Here is a 15,823-nt window from a genome sequence, read left to right on the forward strand (position 1 = left end):
GAAAGATTAATAAGGTAATTTATATACGCATATAGACATGTTTTCTAATTCTTTTGTCGGCAACATATGGTTTCGGCGCATGCGAAAGACAGACACGAACAAACATTATGATGCCCCCACTGCAAATACGAGGAGGTGGAGAATAAAAAGCCGCGTTCTTGCTAATGCCGCTCCGTAGATGAAAACATACCAAGGAGGGACAGCCTAGATCAGCTACCCTTTATGCCAATAATCGTTCCACATTATGGGAAATTACAACATTCAGATTTTTGTTTGTTTCTAAACTACAAATTAAAGTAGTAAGTAAGGACACATATACGAGTACAGAACTTTCAAGAGGAACAAAATTTAATATCGAAATTTTGTTTCAACAATCTCTTTTTTACCGAGGAGATGAATGAAACAAACTAGTAACGAGATAGCAGAATTGTTTTAACGACATTATCCCCACAAAATTAACATTTTATTAATTAGATATTATTTCATTTGGAGGACGTGTCCTGCGTCGAACTAGATTGAAGTATTATACCTAATGCATAAGAAACCGGTTCCTTACAGCTTCAAGGACAATATCAACGAACGTTACTGCCAATATCATTTCTTTTAAATAATAGGACCCTTTCCTCATCATATTAAATAATAGGCATGTTTTAAACATATTTATAGATCCTAATGTGCCCTAGATAACCTGTGTCGTGCTGGTGTGCACAAATCAACAGTTCTGCCAAGAGAGTAACAAATCAGGTAATATGTTATAGTCACAAGACGATCTGAGCTCACACTCATATCCCTGGATTAGATACCATTAAAGACTATTTGCAATTGAAGTAGAACAAGAGTTTAGTATTGACTTGTAACTGTCGAAACTGTTTGGATAGGAGATAGGAATTTTCTGATAAAGCACGTAGGTTTACAGGCAGATATTGGATCGTGGTCAACACCTCAACAGGTTGTAGAGTACTTCAGGATGAAAAATGATACGATAATAAAGTTTCACAGGTGTGGATGGGTTATATATCATCTCTTAGAAAACAAACAAATTCCCCAGACCGTCTTGTATCAGCCCTTGAAGGTGTGAGCCATGATAAAATTCACTATTTGCATATTTCACAAAGCAAACTCTATATTTCAGCCTTACAAAGAACTGGTGTCAGTCAGTGTTTAGAAACATAAAATATACACCCAGTACCCAAAAAGAGGTAAGAGAACCAGGTTAATTTTTTTCCAACTCGAACGTCAGCGCTTGTTTACGCTTCCCTTACCGCGACTATCATATATATCGCTTATTATTACTGTTAGTATATTTATGGCTTGAACGGGTATCTTGTGCTGTGAGAATACGGGTCTGCAAATTAAATCCAAATGTATGGTCATGTTTGATAACAAAATTGTCTTGAATATTAACGGTGGGCTGTTTAACTTCCTTTATATTATTTTCTATCCCCAGGTCACCCAGCAATTTTTAAACACCGCTGAGGTTGACAGGAATGGCACAGATCTGAAGCATTATTCAATTTAATTTATTATGAAGCTGTTCGATAATAATCAATGATAGCTTGTAAATATAATTAAACCTGTTAACATTTGAGGGCACGTAGTTATTACGAATCAGAATATTCAGGCTGGTACATAAGATAACGTCACTTCATTTAGATTACATTAAAATCAACCGTCCAAAGGTATGTGCTGGAAAATAGTTATACATTGAATGCTCGACTTGGATCTAAACAGAATGACTTGCATTTGTGTGTATCCTAGGTCAAAATAAAACAATATATAGAATAGAATAGAATAGAATAGAATAGAATAGAATAGAATAGACTAGATAGATAGATAGATAGATAGATAGATAGATAGATAGATAGATAGATAGATAGATAGAAATTCGCACAGATTAATAAATAACCACACCAGATACGATACTAAGTGCTCATTATATAATGTAGTTAATTTGAATCAAATTTTAAAACGATGGGAAAGACATACATGCAGTTGATTTTGTTTGTTTCAACCAATTCTTCAAAACCAGCAATTTGTTACATACATTTATGTAGGTTTTGCATAGTCCAATATGGAAAAGTGAAATAATACATTTTCCCCAAGAATATATATGACTTAGATACAATATATATATATATATATATATATATATATATATATATATATATATATATATATATATATATATATATATATATATGACTTAGATGCCTAGAGCAGACCAAATAACCAGGGAATCAGTTTTAGAATATATCTTTATGCTGACAATCTCAAGGTGGATTTCGTTTCAAGAGCTTAAAGTAACACGGTGGGGGGTATAGCAAAGTTAGTCACAGGTTCCCACCTCCCACCACGATGATGATCCAATGACTAATGGACTGATTTATCTACAGAACATATAATGTCAGTTCGAGTGGTAACTAACACCCTTGTGTTATCATAGCTCAGCAACTTAACTTACTGTTCCTTTACCAAAAAAGACCGCCTTATTTGTTGGACACACACACACACACACACACACACACACACACACTGATTCCCTTAATTATGTTCGATATTGTTGTTTGATTCTTGAAAATATGATTTCTTTTCAAACGATTGCAACATGTGTTGAGTTTAAAATAAGTCCATGCAGGTAGCGGCAAGAATATATGGTTTGTGAAATGCATGTAAACAGACATAATGTAAACAGATGCATGAGCATAATACATTTTGAATATAGCGAGGAAACTGGATCAGTAAAATTAGAATTTGCTTCTATACAGTTAATCATGGATTCGTGATTTTTTTTGTGTGCATAATTCATAAATGTACAAAATTAATGAATATTCGTTGACACAAACATGATTCCCATGATATATTCGGACTATCCATTCGTCACACCGATACTCGTTGTTTACTCAGTGATCTATCACTAACACGTGCTTTACCTTCGGTGCCGAAAATATCAGTTTCAAATGACTCATTTAATCAAAATGTTGTCCTACAGTGTACAATTACGATTAGAAGCAGCAAATGCGGTAGATTAGAAAGGAAGAAATTGTTCAACGAAAATGTATATCTGTGGATATTCTTTGTATTCAATACATAAACATTAATAACAGGAAAGATAATGATTAAAAAGAATGACAATATTCTTGCCGTGTTTAAAACCATGCAAACGTGTAAAACCCTCAAGATGTAACTATTCAATCGGTTAACTATGTCGTTATAATCTGTTAACACAGTATATATTCTGTCTATATATTGATGTTATAAAACAACAACAACTCTCTCTCTCTCTCTCTCTCTCTCTCTCTCTCTCTCTCTCTCTCTCTCTCTCTCTCTATATATATATATATATATATATATATATATATATATATATATATATATATATAATATTTCATTATCCAATCTCACCAGGAACGCCTTAATATATGGATCTGATATTTACGATTACAACTTTTGAGAAGAAATTTTCAATTTGAAGAGAAGAGAACTATCTACAAAACTTGACAATCGGAGCTTCTTCGGCATCAATCCGTTACATGACATCTTGAACAAACCCGTTAGTTTGTTTATCTGTACTTGTTGATTCATCAACGATTCAGACCACAAATAAAAACATAAGATTACTTATACAACCAAGCATTATTTAGTTAATGTGGTCACCTTCTCCACATATAAAGCCCGGCACCTTCAGCGAACATACAGTCATGCATGTATTTAGTAAATGTGGGACGCCATCTCCCATGCCGAGAAAGGGACATACAGCCAAACATGTATTTAGTAAATAAGGGTCCCCTTTTCCCATACTGAGACAGGGACATGCAGCCAAGCATATATTTAGTAAACGTGGGTCCAAATTTCCCATGCCGAGACTGTGACATACCGGCAAGCATGTATTTAGTAAATGTGGGTTCCCATTTCCCATGCCGAGACAGGGACATAAAAAGCCTGGCAGGAATATTGAAGGTACACATTTCCCAACTAAAGACAGCGACATATAGCCAACAATGTATTTATTTAACGAGGTTACTATTTCCGATGTTGAAACATGGATATACAGCCGATCATGTATTCAGGAAATGAGGGTACCCTTTTCCCATATCAATACAAGGGCATACCGCAAAGCATATGAATAGTTAATTAGAGGACCCTTTTCTCATGTTGCAACATAAACATACAGCCAAACATGTGTTTACTTAACGAGCGTACCCTTTTCCCATGCCTTAAAAGTGGCGGAAATAAGTCACAATATCAATATCTAAAATAAAACATCTCTCTGACTGAAAAACTGTCAAAATTAAAGCACACCCTCTCTGTCTTTCTTTGGAAACGGAATATCCCATCGGCACTATGGTCTAATCTCTCCAAATGTTTATTTCATTGCATTTATGTCAGTTAAGCATTCAGTGAAGGACGTACATTTGTCATTTCTACCTGAGTTCGATTATGATTTTTTTAAAAACGCTTTTTAAATACTAAATTGACTCAGTACTTTTTTCATTTAATTCCAATTTAAATTTAATCCAAGTATGAGCGTCAGCAAATACTCCTTTCAAATTGCTTACATTTCACCATAAAATAAAATCTGCGAGTGTTGTTTTCTTCTTTAAAGTTTCATTAATCCTTCATTTGCATTTGCATTTAAACCGGTGTCCAAAACCTTGTTGACAGTAAGTGTCTACGTCTAACGAAGACGACGAAACGGTCACCATGATTAACAAGCTCTACAGAACTTCGATGACTAAAATGCGAAACCGGTTAATACCGGGTCACTTTGAAGACGCTCAGCTCCGATTCTCTTTTGGACAGGTCAGCGTTTAATTATCCCTTAGAAAGTGGCCCATTTAAGTCGTTCCATTGTAACACGTGGAATTAATTGGTATTGTGTTCAGAGCGAGAGTTCAGACTTTGGTAAATATCTTTTCAATTTGTTACAACAATGGATCTGACAGCAAAACACTTGAGAGAATAAGAATTTGTCCCCAGTTTAACAGCTGGTCGAGAAAATGTTTAATCCAAAAGATCCACAAAGAGTTGTGTAAATAGCAATTTGAGTTCTCAGCTTTCCATCGGGGTGGTTTACTGAGGCAGGAATTTGCGATGTTTGATTCTTATATACATACATACATACATACATATATATATATATATATATATATATATATATATATATATATATATATATATATATATATATATATATATATATATATATATATATACCTAAAAGAAATTGTGATGGACAGTACTCTTGATCCATGAAACATACAAATATTTCTTCTTGGCCAGGATTAGTTACACATACGTTTGTAGTTTATAATTACGTAAATCCAGGTGAAAAGTGAAAGCCGTTTTCGCGAAACTAGAACATATATTTGGCATTATTGTTGTTGTTTTTACATCAAGAATTAATCAATTAAATCTGTTATTAATGATACATCAACAAGTTGGTCGATCTACACAGACAAACGATAATTAAAAAACTATTGGAAGATGTAAATAATTTATTTCATTTCATTTGAATAAAAATGGGTATAAAATCAAATAAAGTAAGTGTAGTCAATTTTGTGTCGGCACATTCCTTATTCACCCACCCATGCTTCTATCTATTTGTCTGTCTACCTGCTTTTCTGTTCATATAATTTTAATAAAATAAACGATCCGGCTGAATATTTCCATCCTGTATACACTCCACCCCTCCCCAAGAAAGAAAGTTGTGATAGAACTTTGATTGAAACGAATTTGTAGTCCTTTCGTTCAATTTGTAAACGATGAATTTCATAAATCACTTCTCATGAGTGCTTAAGCATACTTGATAAAAATCCTTTCTTCCATGTTTCTCTATATTTACGTGCCTTAGTTACAAGTGCTCTAAACACAATATCTTGAATACAGTTAATAAAGCACGCTTAAAACTAGATTTCTCCTTAATTACTCCGTTAGACTAGCCCAGTAGAACTTTATTTTCTAGTATATTTTATCCCCGGGGGAATTTGTAGGCATCCTTTTAGTCCTCTCACCTTTTGTAATGCCATCCTAGTACTTTAATTAAGGAACACTGGCGATATCTCATGCCACCGTTGTATAAAGGTTTTGCCGACTGCCCCAATCAAGATTGTCTAATGGTCAGTTTATCATTCGAGCTCCATGCGTTAATATTGACAGCTCCAGTAGGCACAAGGAAATGTAGCAATCTAAATGGTGTATATGGATTTGTGATTCCAGAGCGCCAACTGGCTTGTATACGCCAGAGGCGCGCGAATTACTAATAGTTTTTGGAAATACCTTCTTTTCCTTGAATGAACACCGCGGCGGGATCTGATAATGCAACGTTACTTCATTATTATTTTATAATTACATTACTGGGTCAATTAAGCGTCCATAAGACGAGTAGTGTTATAGCCCTTATGATTGTGTGGTTAAGTTTCTCATCCGGTATAGTATGGCAATTTGTATTCAACTACTGTTAACGCTTCTTACAGCAAAAGCCGAAAAACGAAGAATTTCGATAACGTAATTAGCGATGAAAGAGTTGAAATAAAGCATTTGGGTGCGAAAACAATTTCATTGTTATTAGAAATATGTAGTTGTTTTTGTTGGGTCCCCCGGTGGAAATGGGGGACACTACATAGCCCTCGCTATTACAAAAGTAACTTTGGTAAATTGAATCAGAAATGTAAGTGCCGAATGAGGCAGATGAGCAGACCAACATTAGCAATAAAAGCATCATATGTTGATGAAAATGACACTAAAATAAATCTGCTGTGTAATGTGACACACACACACACACACACACACACACACACATATATATATGTGTGTGTGTGTGTGTGCCGTTCAGTCATTTCAACCCTCTATTCCTCTTACCTAGGATTTTCTTCCAAACATACGCCGTAAAGGATACTGGTCTGTCACAACACACAAATTTAACTTTGACGTGTGATCCTTGGCACTATTCCGGCAGGTATTCAGTTACATAAGTATAATATTGAATAAACATTAATACATGCAACAGTTTGATGTAAAACTTCAACCTCATTCAAACTCAATCTAAACTAGTGAATGAATTGTGGATAACCAGAACATTCAACGGTAGTGTATAGAACCTACTTTAACACAAAATCAAAATCGTATTGAAGGCCATATGCTGAGTCAATGAATTGCAATGAAAGAAAAAGTGAACAGAGTTTATTATTTGATATTCTGATACTTTTCTAACTTTCCATTTGTAACATATATTTTAAACATTTATCACAAACTCATAGGAATTTTCATTAGTTTAGGTTGCTTCACGTGCGTTTTTAAACAACACAACTTTGGTTGTTACAAACTGCAAAACGTGAAGTGTTTAGTTTTCAAATGCTCTCTCTCTCTCTCTCTCTCTCTCTCTCTCTCATCAAAGATGTTTACAGGTCAGATGATTTTGTATCAGTTAGAATCTTTTTCTTTCGTTCTAGCGAGGGAAAATATAAAATGGGAAATGTCAGCATTTTAAATTCCCGGTTCTGAGAAAGACTTGGATCGGAGAAACGAGACTAAGTATCAGGGTAAAATATAAAGAAATTTCGATGCATGTCAGCATGGCTCTAAGCGCAAAAGTACTGGTGGTTCAATATTATGTGGGATAACAGCCTACCAAATGGCTATTATAAAGTTAAACATGGTATAAATTTATCGAAGCATAACGTGAACTAGCAATTCTGATATCCGTAACTACATATTGCAAACTACAGTGATAAAGCATTTTTAAAGAAAAAAAACTTGACTTTACTCGATTGCATGCCATAAATATGAAACGTTTAGTTTCACTTAACTACACGAGTCACGAAATTCGGCCAGAAATGTAAACGAATCGCAAAAAAATGAAAAGATAGTACCTTAGCTGTCCGAATATAGAGAAATCACCAATGAATGACTAAAGGATCATGGCTTGAATGTTATTCCGATCATATATGCCCATGTATGTGCTCCAACATGAGTCTATGATGCTGATGCCAACCCGAACAAGTGTATGAATAAAAGGCATGAACAAACATGTTGTCGCCTTCACGTTCGCAATTATTATCTGACAGTCCACTCTTAACGAACACGAAGGGGTGTTTTCTACTTTCCCATGTGAAATTTGATAAACGTTTTATGTAGAGAAAGCAACATAACTAATACAACATATTTGGTAGCCCATGACATTTCAAAGTCTAATAACTGTCTAATAAAAATGGTTCTTTACTCTTTACACCGGTCCCCATTCTTTATAACCCGGATAGATGAAACTTCTCGAGGAACACCTAACAAAGGTCGAGCGATGTGTCTGACGTGCACAGTTTATTTTTCTGAATTTTCTAGTTAACATGTTGTGAGATTCTAAGAATATTTTATTTTATTAAAAGATCATATATATTTATGACTAGCATCATGCTACCAAGTTTATATTTTGTGATTAATAGCCTAAATTTATGAATTTTAGTGAATAAAGAACTGAACGGAACTATCATACCTTTCCAAGGAAGGGAAACTACACTATGCGGTTAGGCCATATAAAACAAAACCGTTTTCCACCTTGAACTAATGGAAATTAAAACAAAGATAATATCCTGGTATTTCGACTGTGCAAGTGTAGAATGAAATTTCGATTAATTAAAGAAACAACAGAAAGTTTAAATGTGTCAAGAGTACTTTCCCGAACTTATAATATGTATAAATAATCTTTCAGAAAGAAACAGGTGTACTGTGTTTATTGTGTACATAAATTCATGCGTGTATTTCAGCCACAATAAATTCTGGCATAATGTACTCCCGTTCTGTGTCGGATGACACAGCTGAACATTTATTACAGATATGCTGTATGGAACTAACTATCGCGTTCGTGTACATTACAAGAACTCTTGCAAGAAAACTGGCGACTGACTCACGGATAGACAGAGAGACGCAAGAAGAGCTAGGAGAGAGAGGTGAATGAATGCACAAAGAATCAAGAAAACGAAACACAGATAATTGCGGACATTAGATAAATACATACGGATCAAGTACACATGCTTTCTCATACTGAAAGCGTTAGTTTCATAAAAGCCCCTTATGCCGTTTATAAACAAACGCAACAAACAGACTGGCAGGGTTTGATTATTTATCTGTAGAATCGCGCTTTACGCTATCCGTGAAGATCTAACTATATTGAAATGAAGATGGTGGCTGTTTGCGTTTTGCCAATAGTCAACAATTTGTTATTACTGATGTTTTAATAAACCATATTAAAGGCATATCTTTTGGTAAACAAAACTGAGGATATGTTGTAGATTAATACACATATTTAAATTTGATTGTTGTGTCTGGATTGTATCATTAAACGTTCAAGCCGTGAATATGGCTTACGTCTGCGTGGTGAGAGGTTCCGGCAGGTGTGTGTGTATGTTACATGTATCTGTCTAGACTATCAGTCAAACTACATCTTCGTACACCCTCATCTTTCCGGTAAACAAAATCTACTCATTCTTCATTATTAGTCTGACTAATGAATTGCTAATTTGTAAATAAATTTATCACACAGCATCGGCAGATAACTACACTTGGCAGGTGGCATGTCTTAGGGTCAATTTTGAGTGCCCCATTCCTGATTACGTCACATATAACACGAAGGATTTAATTACAGCAAGAGATAGATTAACTGCAATGCCAATTCTGTAATTGCATCTCAAATTGCGAAGAGATCGGAGTGTAACTTCGGTAAAACAAGTACAACTTTAGCAATTTTGTTAGAAAATGCAGAATAACAAAATTATACAGTTAATGGATTATTGAATTAATTATTTTATGTGTACAAAGAATGTTAACGAATTTGGCCCTAGTCTTGTTTGCATGGAGTGGTAATAGAAACATTTAAACCTTTATACCTACCTTCAAAAGAACGCATGCATGCAACCATCCATCCATCCACCCATCCGCCCGCCCGCCCATCCGTCCGTCCGTCCGTCCATCCATCCATCCATCTATCTATCTATCTATCTATCTATCTATCTATCTATCTATCTATCTATCTATCTATCTATCTATCTATCTATCTATCTATCTATCTAAAATATGTGTTGCTCATATTAAAGAATCCATTACAGAAAAACCCTTCAAGTTGAAATCGAGAAGCAATGTTTAATGTTACTCTAAAAAAAAAAGGGATAAATAACGTGTTGCAAAACTTTCATTGTTGATATTGTTGTTGTTTCTGTGCTTCACCTGGTATATATTAAGAGGAGAGATTTTAGTCTATAATTTGGATTACGATAAAACAATTCAAGCGTCCAAAATTTATTTTAAGATATTTTTGAATGGGCAATCCATCAAACCATTTAACAGCTTGAGATAAGAGTTATCGACTTTGAAAGAAAAACGTTTATCGCATTTTTTCACTTAGGTAATATCTATAATTATCACAAAAATACAAATTTATTTGTCTTTTGTCATGAATGGTTTAACCGCTTTATCACATAAAATAAGCGTCCTTTCAATATTGTAAGATACACCAATGTCTCGCATCTTTTTGCCTGTTCAGTTTATGCATACCTTTGCAAGAGAAATATTTGTATAGACATATTGTCTAATTTCATTATTATGCACTGAGAAAATAATAATTGCAAAACCAAATAATATATTAATCAACGGCAACCAATTACCAACAGGCGATAAATTGTTAGCATATATTTATTTTTGGAACTTAGTGAATTTCTGCCTATTCTGGGGCTTCCTGTAATGGATTTAGACATATTTTAAAAAATTCAGTCTTACGGATGTAATTCTTTGAGTTTTATTTTATTTATCTAAGAACGATATTCATTACAATGGTATTATTTTATTATTTATATTATGCGAAAGAAATAGCAACATCAAAATGAGATGAAATAGTGAAATGAAATGATTGCACAAAATTAATAGTAATAATAATTTTAAATATATCTTGAAGGACTGTGATTTGATACTTAGGGAAAGAAATTTAACGCCTAAGAGATATAGCGTAGGAGAGAGAGAGAGAGAGAGAGAGAGAGAGAGAGAGAGAGAGAGAGAGAGCAAACATAGTAATCTAAAGGAGTGAACATAATTTTAGACACATACTACACACATCTGGCTAAATAAATTTTAAGAAAGACAAATATCCACATTTGCAATATGTTTCCTCCATGTGTTACGTATATAGATTGATATAAGACAAGGGGTAGATAACTGTTTTAGAGGGTTATTAATCGATATTTTGAACTGAAGCATTTCAAACAATTAAACCACAACAAAGAAGAGGATATTCTAATAATTAATTTTACATTGTGTGCTTGTGTATGTTTGTGATATTATGACTAGATTTTGTTCATTTTTAAAGGATTTAATTTATAGTAAAAATAAATATAATCTTTATATTGAATTTCTATCTATTGAGTAATTAATCCACTAATGAGTAGTGTGATTACCCTTAGAAAATTTCAAGGATTAAAACAATCCTTAAATTTGATATATACCAAGGATTTTCGACCTGACTTTGTTGTATTTTTTCCGATTGGCTAGACTTTTAACAACATATTAGCAAAGGTTTATCAAAAATTGCATGTACTGCTTAAATATTCCCATTTTTTGGACAAGCATTGGAACACCACCCATTGTTTCCATCTGTCGCAAATTTTGAATCAAAGTATAATCCGGCTTGAATACAACTTAAAAGTTTCTACTGGGGAAATGGTAGATTGATTTGAAATTAGATTAGATTCAATCTAACGCCTGTCAATCCCTTAAAAATGTTGCATGGCCATTTACATAACTTGGCTCACATATACGGGCAGTTTGAAAAAAATATTCATAATGTATCTTTCTCGTGCTTTTTTCGTGCCATAACTCAGTGTCAAAAGCAAGCTATAGAGGTGCAGAACACATTGGAAGTTAAATGTTTGGTTTTGGCGGAGTATTAGCTATTTATTATTACATGTTGTCAGATCTCATTAGGAGAGTAATTCACTCAGGATAGCAAATGGGACGGAAACATCTACTGAGTATATGGCGAACTGTAGGCACTAACTCCACTTACAGATATATGGATGGCAGAACGTATATCCGAACACTCATCCATCGTCTCAGCTATTGAGTGAAACTTATATTTGACTAACGGAATGCTTTACTTGTGTTGTGTGTATTTTATGGAGGCGTTGTAATTTTGTTCCTTTCTTCTAGCAATGTAGAAACGAATGCTACGGTTCTTTATAGCTATGAGAATGAAGAACAAAAATGCAAGAATTGGTCGCAGACAGCCAGTTGTTTGTACTGCCACTGTACAAGTGATTTAAAACCATCGCATAGCCTTTGAGTTAATTGATAGTATGATAGTTTATGAGGATACATTACAAACCGTACTGATCAATTATGCGTAGTTAGACATTATAACATATTTATTTGCAAAACGTTCTGAAAATGAAGCTTTATTGTCTCCCAAATTTCAGAATATCCCAGCTATTGTTGGATGTACGAGGAAATAAATCCTGCTTCTTGAGATGGATACCTATAGTGGCTAACAAGCAGGTTACAATTGAAATAGTTATCAATTATTTAATATTGTTGTTTGGGTGGCTTAACAGAGAAGGTACTATTAAGTTCATTCAGAATTTTACTTCAGCTATCTATCAAATTTGCACGTGGGGCATTCTCGGCTATCAAAGGGGAAGAGTATAGTAGTCATGGGAAGCATTCCAAGTGGAAACCAGGGGGAGTTGTTATATATAGATAAATGAAGAATTAGGTACATAGATCATGATAAATCACTTACCGACACATTCGTTCGCTTCTCGTGCGGTTGCTCTTGCCCAGGGTCTATCAAAATGAAAAGGCTTGCATTTTTCACAATCGTAACCGGCCGTATTATGTTTGCAGTCACATTGCAAACGGCCATCCCTGTTTGGTGTGCAACGAGATGCGTGACCGTTACACTTACATCTACCCCCGACGGCGAAGTCCGACAGGGCGTAATAGTAACTTTCCCGTGCTGCGTCATCGTTGTTTGATTCATCTCCGTACGTGTTAAGTTTGTTGAACACTACTTTAATATCGGTGGCCGTGACCCAGTCTTGTAATACTGGGCTATTATCAAAATCGTAGGCTGATGGACGCCCTTCTAAGGTGCTGAAGGCAACCCTCGCCCCACTCAGGGGGTCAATGTTACTGTAAGCCTCCGTACACAAAGCTTCTTGTTCGTTAGCTTTTGTTACCAGCGCTTTCGGAGATTTGGCGTACATTTTTTTACAATCACTGGAATAGTATTGGAATGGAATCCAGGTTTTTCCGTAATCTACACTTTTGTAAATGGCCATGGAATCCGGCCTTGCTGAGCAAAACTGTAAACTAATATACGTTAATTCATATTTTTTACCTAAGGAAAGTGTTAACGTGACATTCTGTGGATATTGAACAAAAGGTTCAGACATCCAGCAAGTCAGATTATTAGGGTTGTTCAAATCTGTAAGATAGGAGGGTGGGTGTCTTCGCTGTGGATTATTGGCGTCACATATGAAACAATTTCTGATAACTTTTCCTTCGCGATCAGTCGTCGACTTGCAATATCGACTCGGTGGCGAGCCACAAGTACTGGTCGCCACAACATCTTTGCTGAAAGCGGCATTAACAAAATCAGGAATACATCTTCTTGGTTCTTTTACATCGTCATAACATGGATCAGGTGGATTTTGTTGTGGTGCAAACAAACTCAGATATTGTGATCCCACCACAAAGTGAACAAATAGTAATCCAAACAGAAAATGTAAAGACATATTGTAAGCTGGCTTGCGCTTAAATATCCTCAAGGGGAAAATATTTAAAATCAGAAAATAATTTAATTTAAATTAATGATCTACAGTAGCTCACACTCACTGACATATACAACACGCGTGTATCTTATTTGTTTATTTTCCGTTCCTTTTCCTGCAGATGTGAAACTGGATTTGGCAGCACGCTAGCCTGCCGACAATTTAAAAGATAAATTTCCCATTTGAAAAGCTATATACCCATCCGCTGTCCATATTGTCTCATCAGATTTCTTCACCATTACTTCATATCGTATGATTAATAATCCATAAAACCAGGTTTTATCATTTCATTTCAAATGTAATATTTTTCCCCCGATAAAAATCAAATCACATTATATTGTTAGTCAACTTGATTTTCAGAACGTGTTTAAACTGCACCTCCTTTCCGTTTAAGTTGTGAATGTACTCCGATTATAGGAACAAGTAAACCTCCCTCGTGTTGTATCTCCAATATGTTCTGATGAATAAATCTGTGGATTCTCATTGACAAAAAGCAGTACACAGCAAGAGGTACTGATAGCTTGTGATAGTTACCCAAAACTGTTTGGATTTAATCTTCCCAGATAAAAAGAAGAGGGTTCAAGATTTTAGCACTACAAAATTGTCCAAGAATTCACGACTGTAGAGGAATTCAAGTTTTCCGCATCAGAGTGGAAGAATAATCCGTCCGAAACAAATATAAATTGTATCCAAGCACAGGAACTTAGAGAACAGTACCATACTGACAGCTTATTTGATTGGCAGTTTGAAATCCAGCCCGCCCTGATTCAAGAAAGAGTAAGCTCCCTAGTCGACAATGGCAAAGCGACGTAGACTGTATTCCCTCCAGGTGACTCCGCCCAGTGATTGTGCGCATGCCTACTAGTAATCAATGAAAAGATATTGTCATTACATTATAACTTTAATTCCCTTGGATTAACTTTATTCACGCTTACTGTTAGTCTAATAACGGCAGTTCATGCAAGGATTAACACATACGTAATCTTCTGGAAAATCTTTGATAGCAAATTACCTACTTACAAAATTAATTACAAAGCAATCTCGGTACATATTGGATGACTTGTCTATCATATTTGTCTCTGCTGAAGAAGAGTTTGAAGTTATTGTCTGAAATGCTATAACTATTAATATAACTGAAAACGATGAAAAACACGATATCTAACACGTGCCAAAGAACATGTCTGAGTTCTTATATACGTACTTGATAGATTTTCTCCATTCCCGGAGATCCCCAGCAAGGGGGTCGATAGCAATAAGGTACGGCCTCGGCTCAATCAATACCCACTACGGGGAAGATCATGGTGGTATTTTATCAACATTTCAATGTATATGGGGTCAGACTACAAGCGTATTCACACATTAAAGAGAGAAGCTATTGGACTCTGCGATATCAAGTACCCGTGGTATCGGTATCCAATATAAATGGGTTAGAAGACATGAATTGCAAATTTGAAACAAAGTCACTAGCTTGTGGCGAGCGGCTTTATACACAGTTAAATGATACTCACGTTGGTATGATAGAGTCATCAATGGAGAACAAGCACAGGTGGCGAGAGAGAGAGAGAGAGAGAGAGAGAGAGAGAGAGAGAGAGAGAGAGAGAACAAGCTTACTCTAATGGTAAATCTCTTGCTTTTATGTACAGTTAGAATAGTTTAAATTTATTATATACCTATTTCATTTAATATAAATCTCTATTACGCACACCTACTAGTTCATCTTCAGACAGTTTCAAGTTGTACGCAAGCGCTATCCATTCACTTTATGTGCATGATTTTAATTATTTTCTCGTCAATATTAAACAATGATCTGTACGACAATTGGGATCTTTGAACGTATAAATGTATGTGTGCCTTACATCGTAATATGGTATAAACGTATGTGTGCCGTACATTGTATAAACAAATAGATCGATGTGTGCCGTACAATTGATAGATGTAGGCCTATGTGTGCCGTACATTGTAATAATGCATAAATGTATGTTCGCTGTACATTGTATAAATATATAAATGTATGCTCT

General features: G+C 35.0%; 1 protein-coding gene across 3 annotated transcripts in view; it reads right to left on the minus strand.

Annotated features, from left to right (window-relative positions):
• The window catches only part of LOC149802781 (netrin-1-like), a 67,235-nt gene extending 52,618 nt beyond the window's left edge, over window positions 1-14,617 (minus strand). For 2 of the 3 annotated variants that reach the window (XM_089952214.1, XM_089952211.1), the window contains exon 1: window positions 12,773-14,613. In XM_089952214.1, coding sequence (XP_089808340.1) covers window positions 12,773-13,769 — 997 coding nt within the window. In that variant the 5' untranslated portion in view covers window positions 13,770-14,613. Of the gene's footprint in view, window positions 1-12,772 lie in introns of all 3 variants that reach the window. The other variant, XM_089952212.1, reaches the window with a different exon arrangement.
• Window positions 14,618-15,823: the final 1,206 nt, after the last annotated feature.

This window comes from Sinohyriopsis cumingii, chromosome 3, assembly GCF_028554795.1.
Source record: "Sinohyriopsis cumingii isolate HCF-2022 chromosome 3, ASM2855479v2, whole genome shotgun sequence".
Classification (NCBI taxonomy): domain Eukaryota; kingdom Metazoa; phylum Mollusca; class Bivalvia; order Unionida; family Unionidae; genus Sinohyriopsis; species Sinohyriopsis cumingii.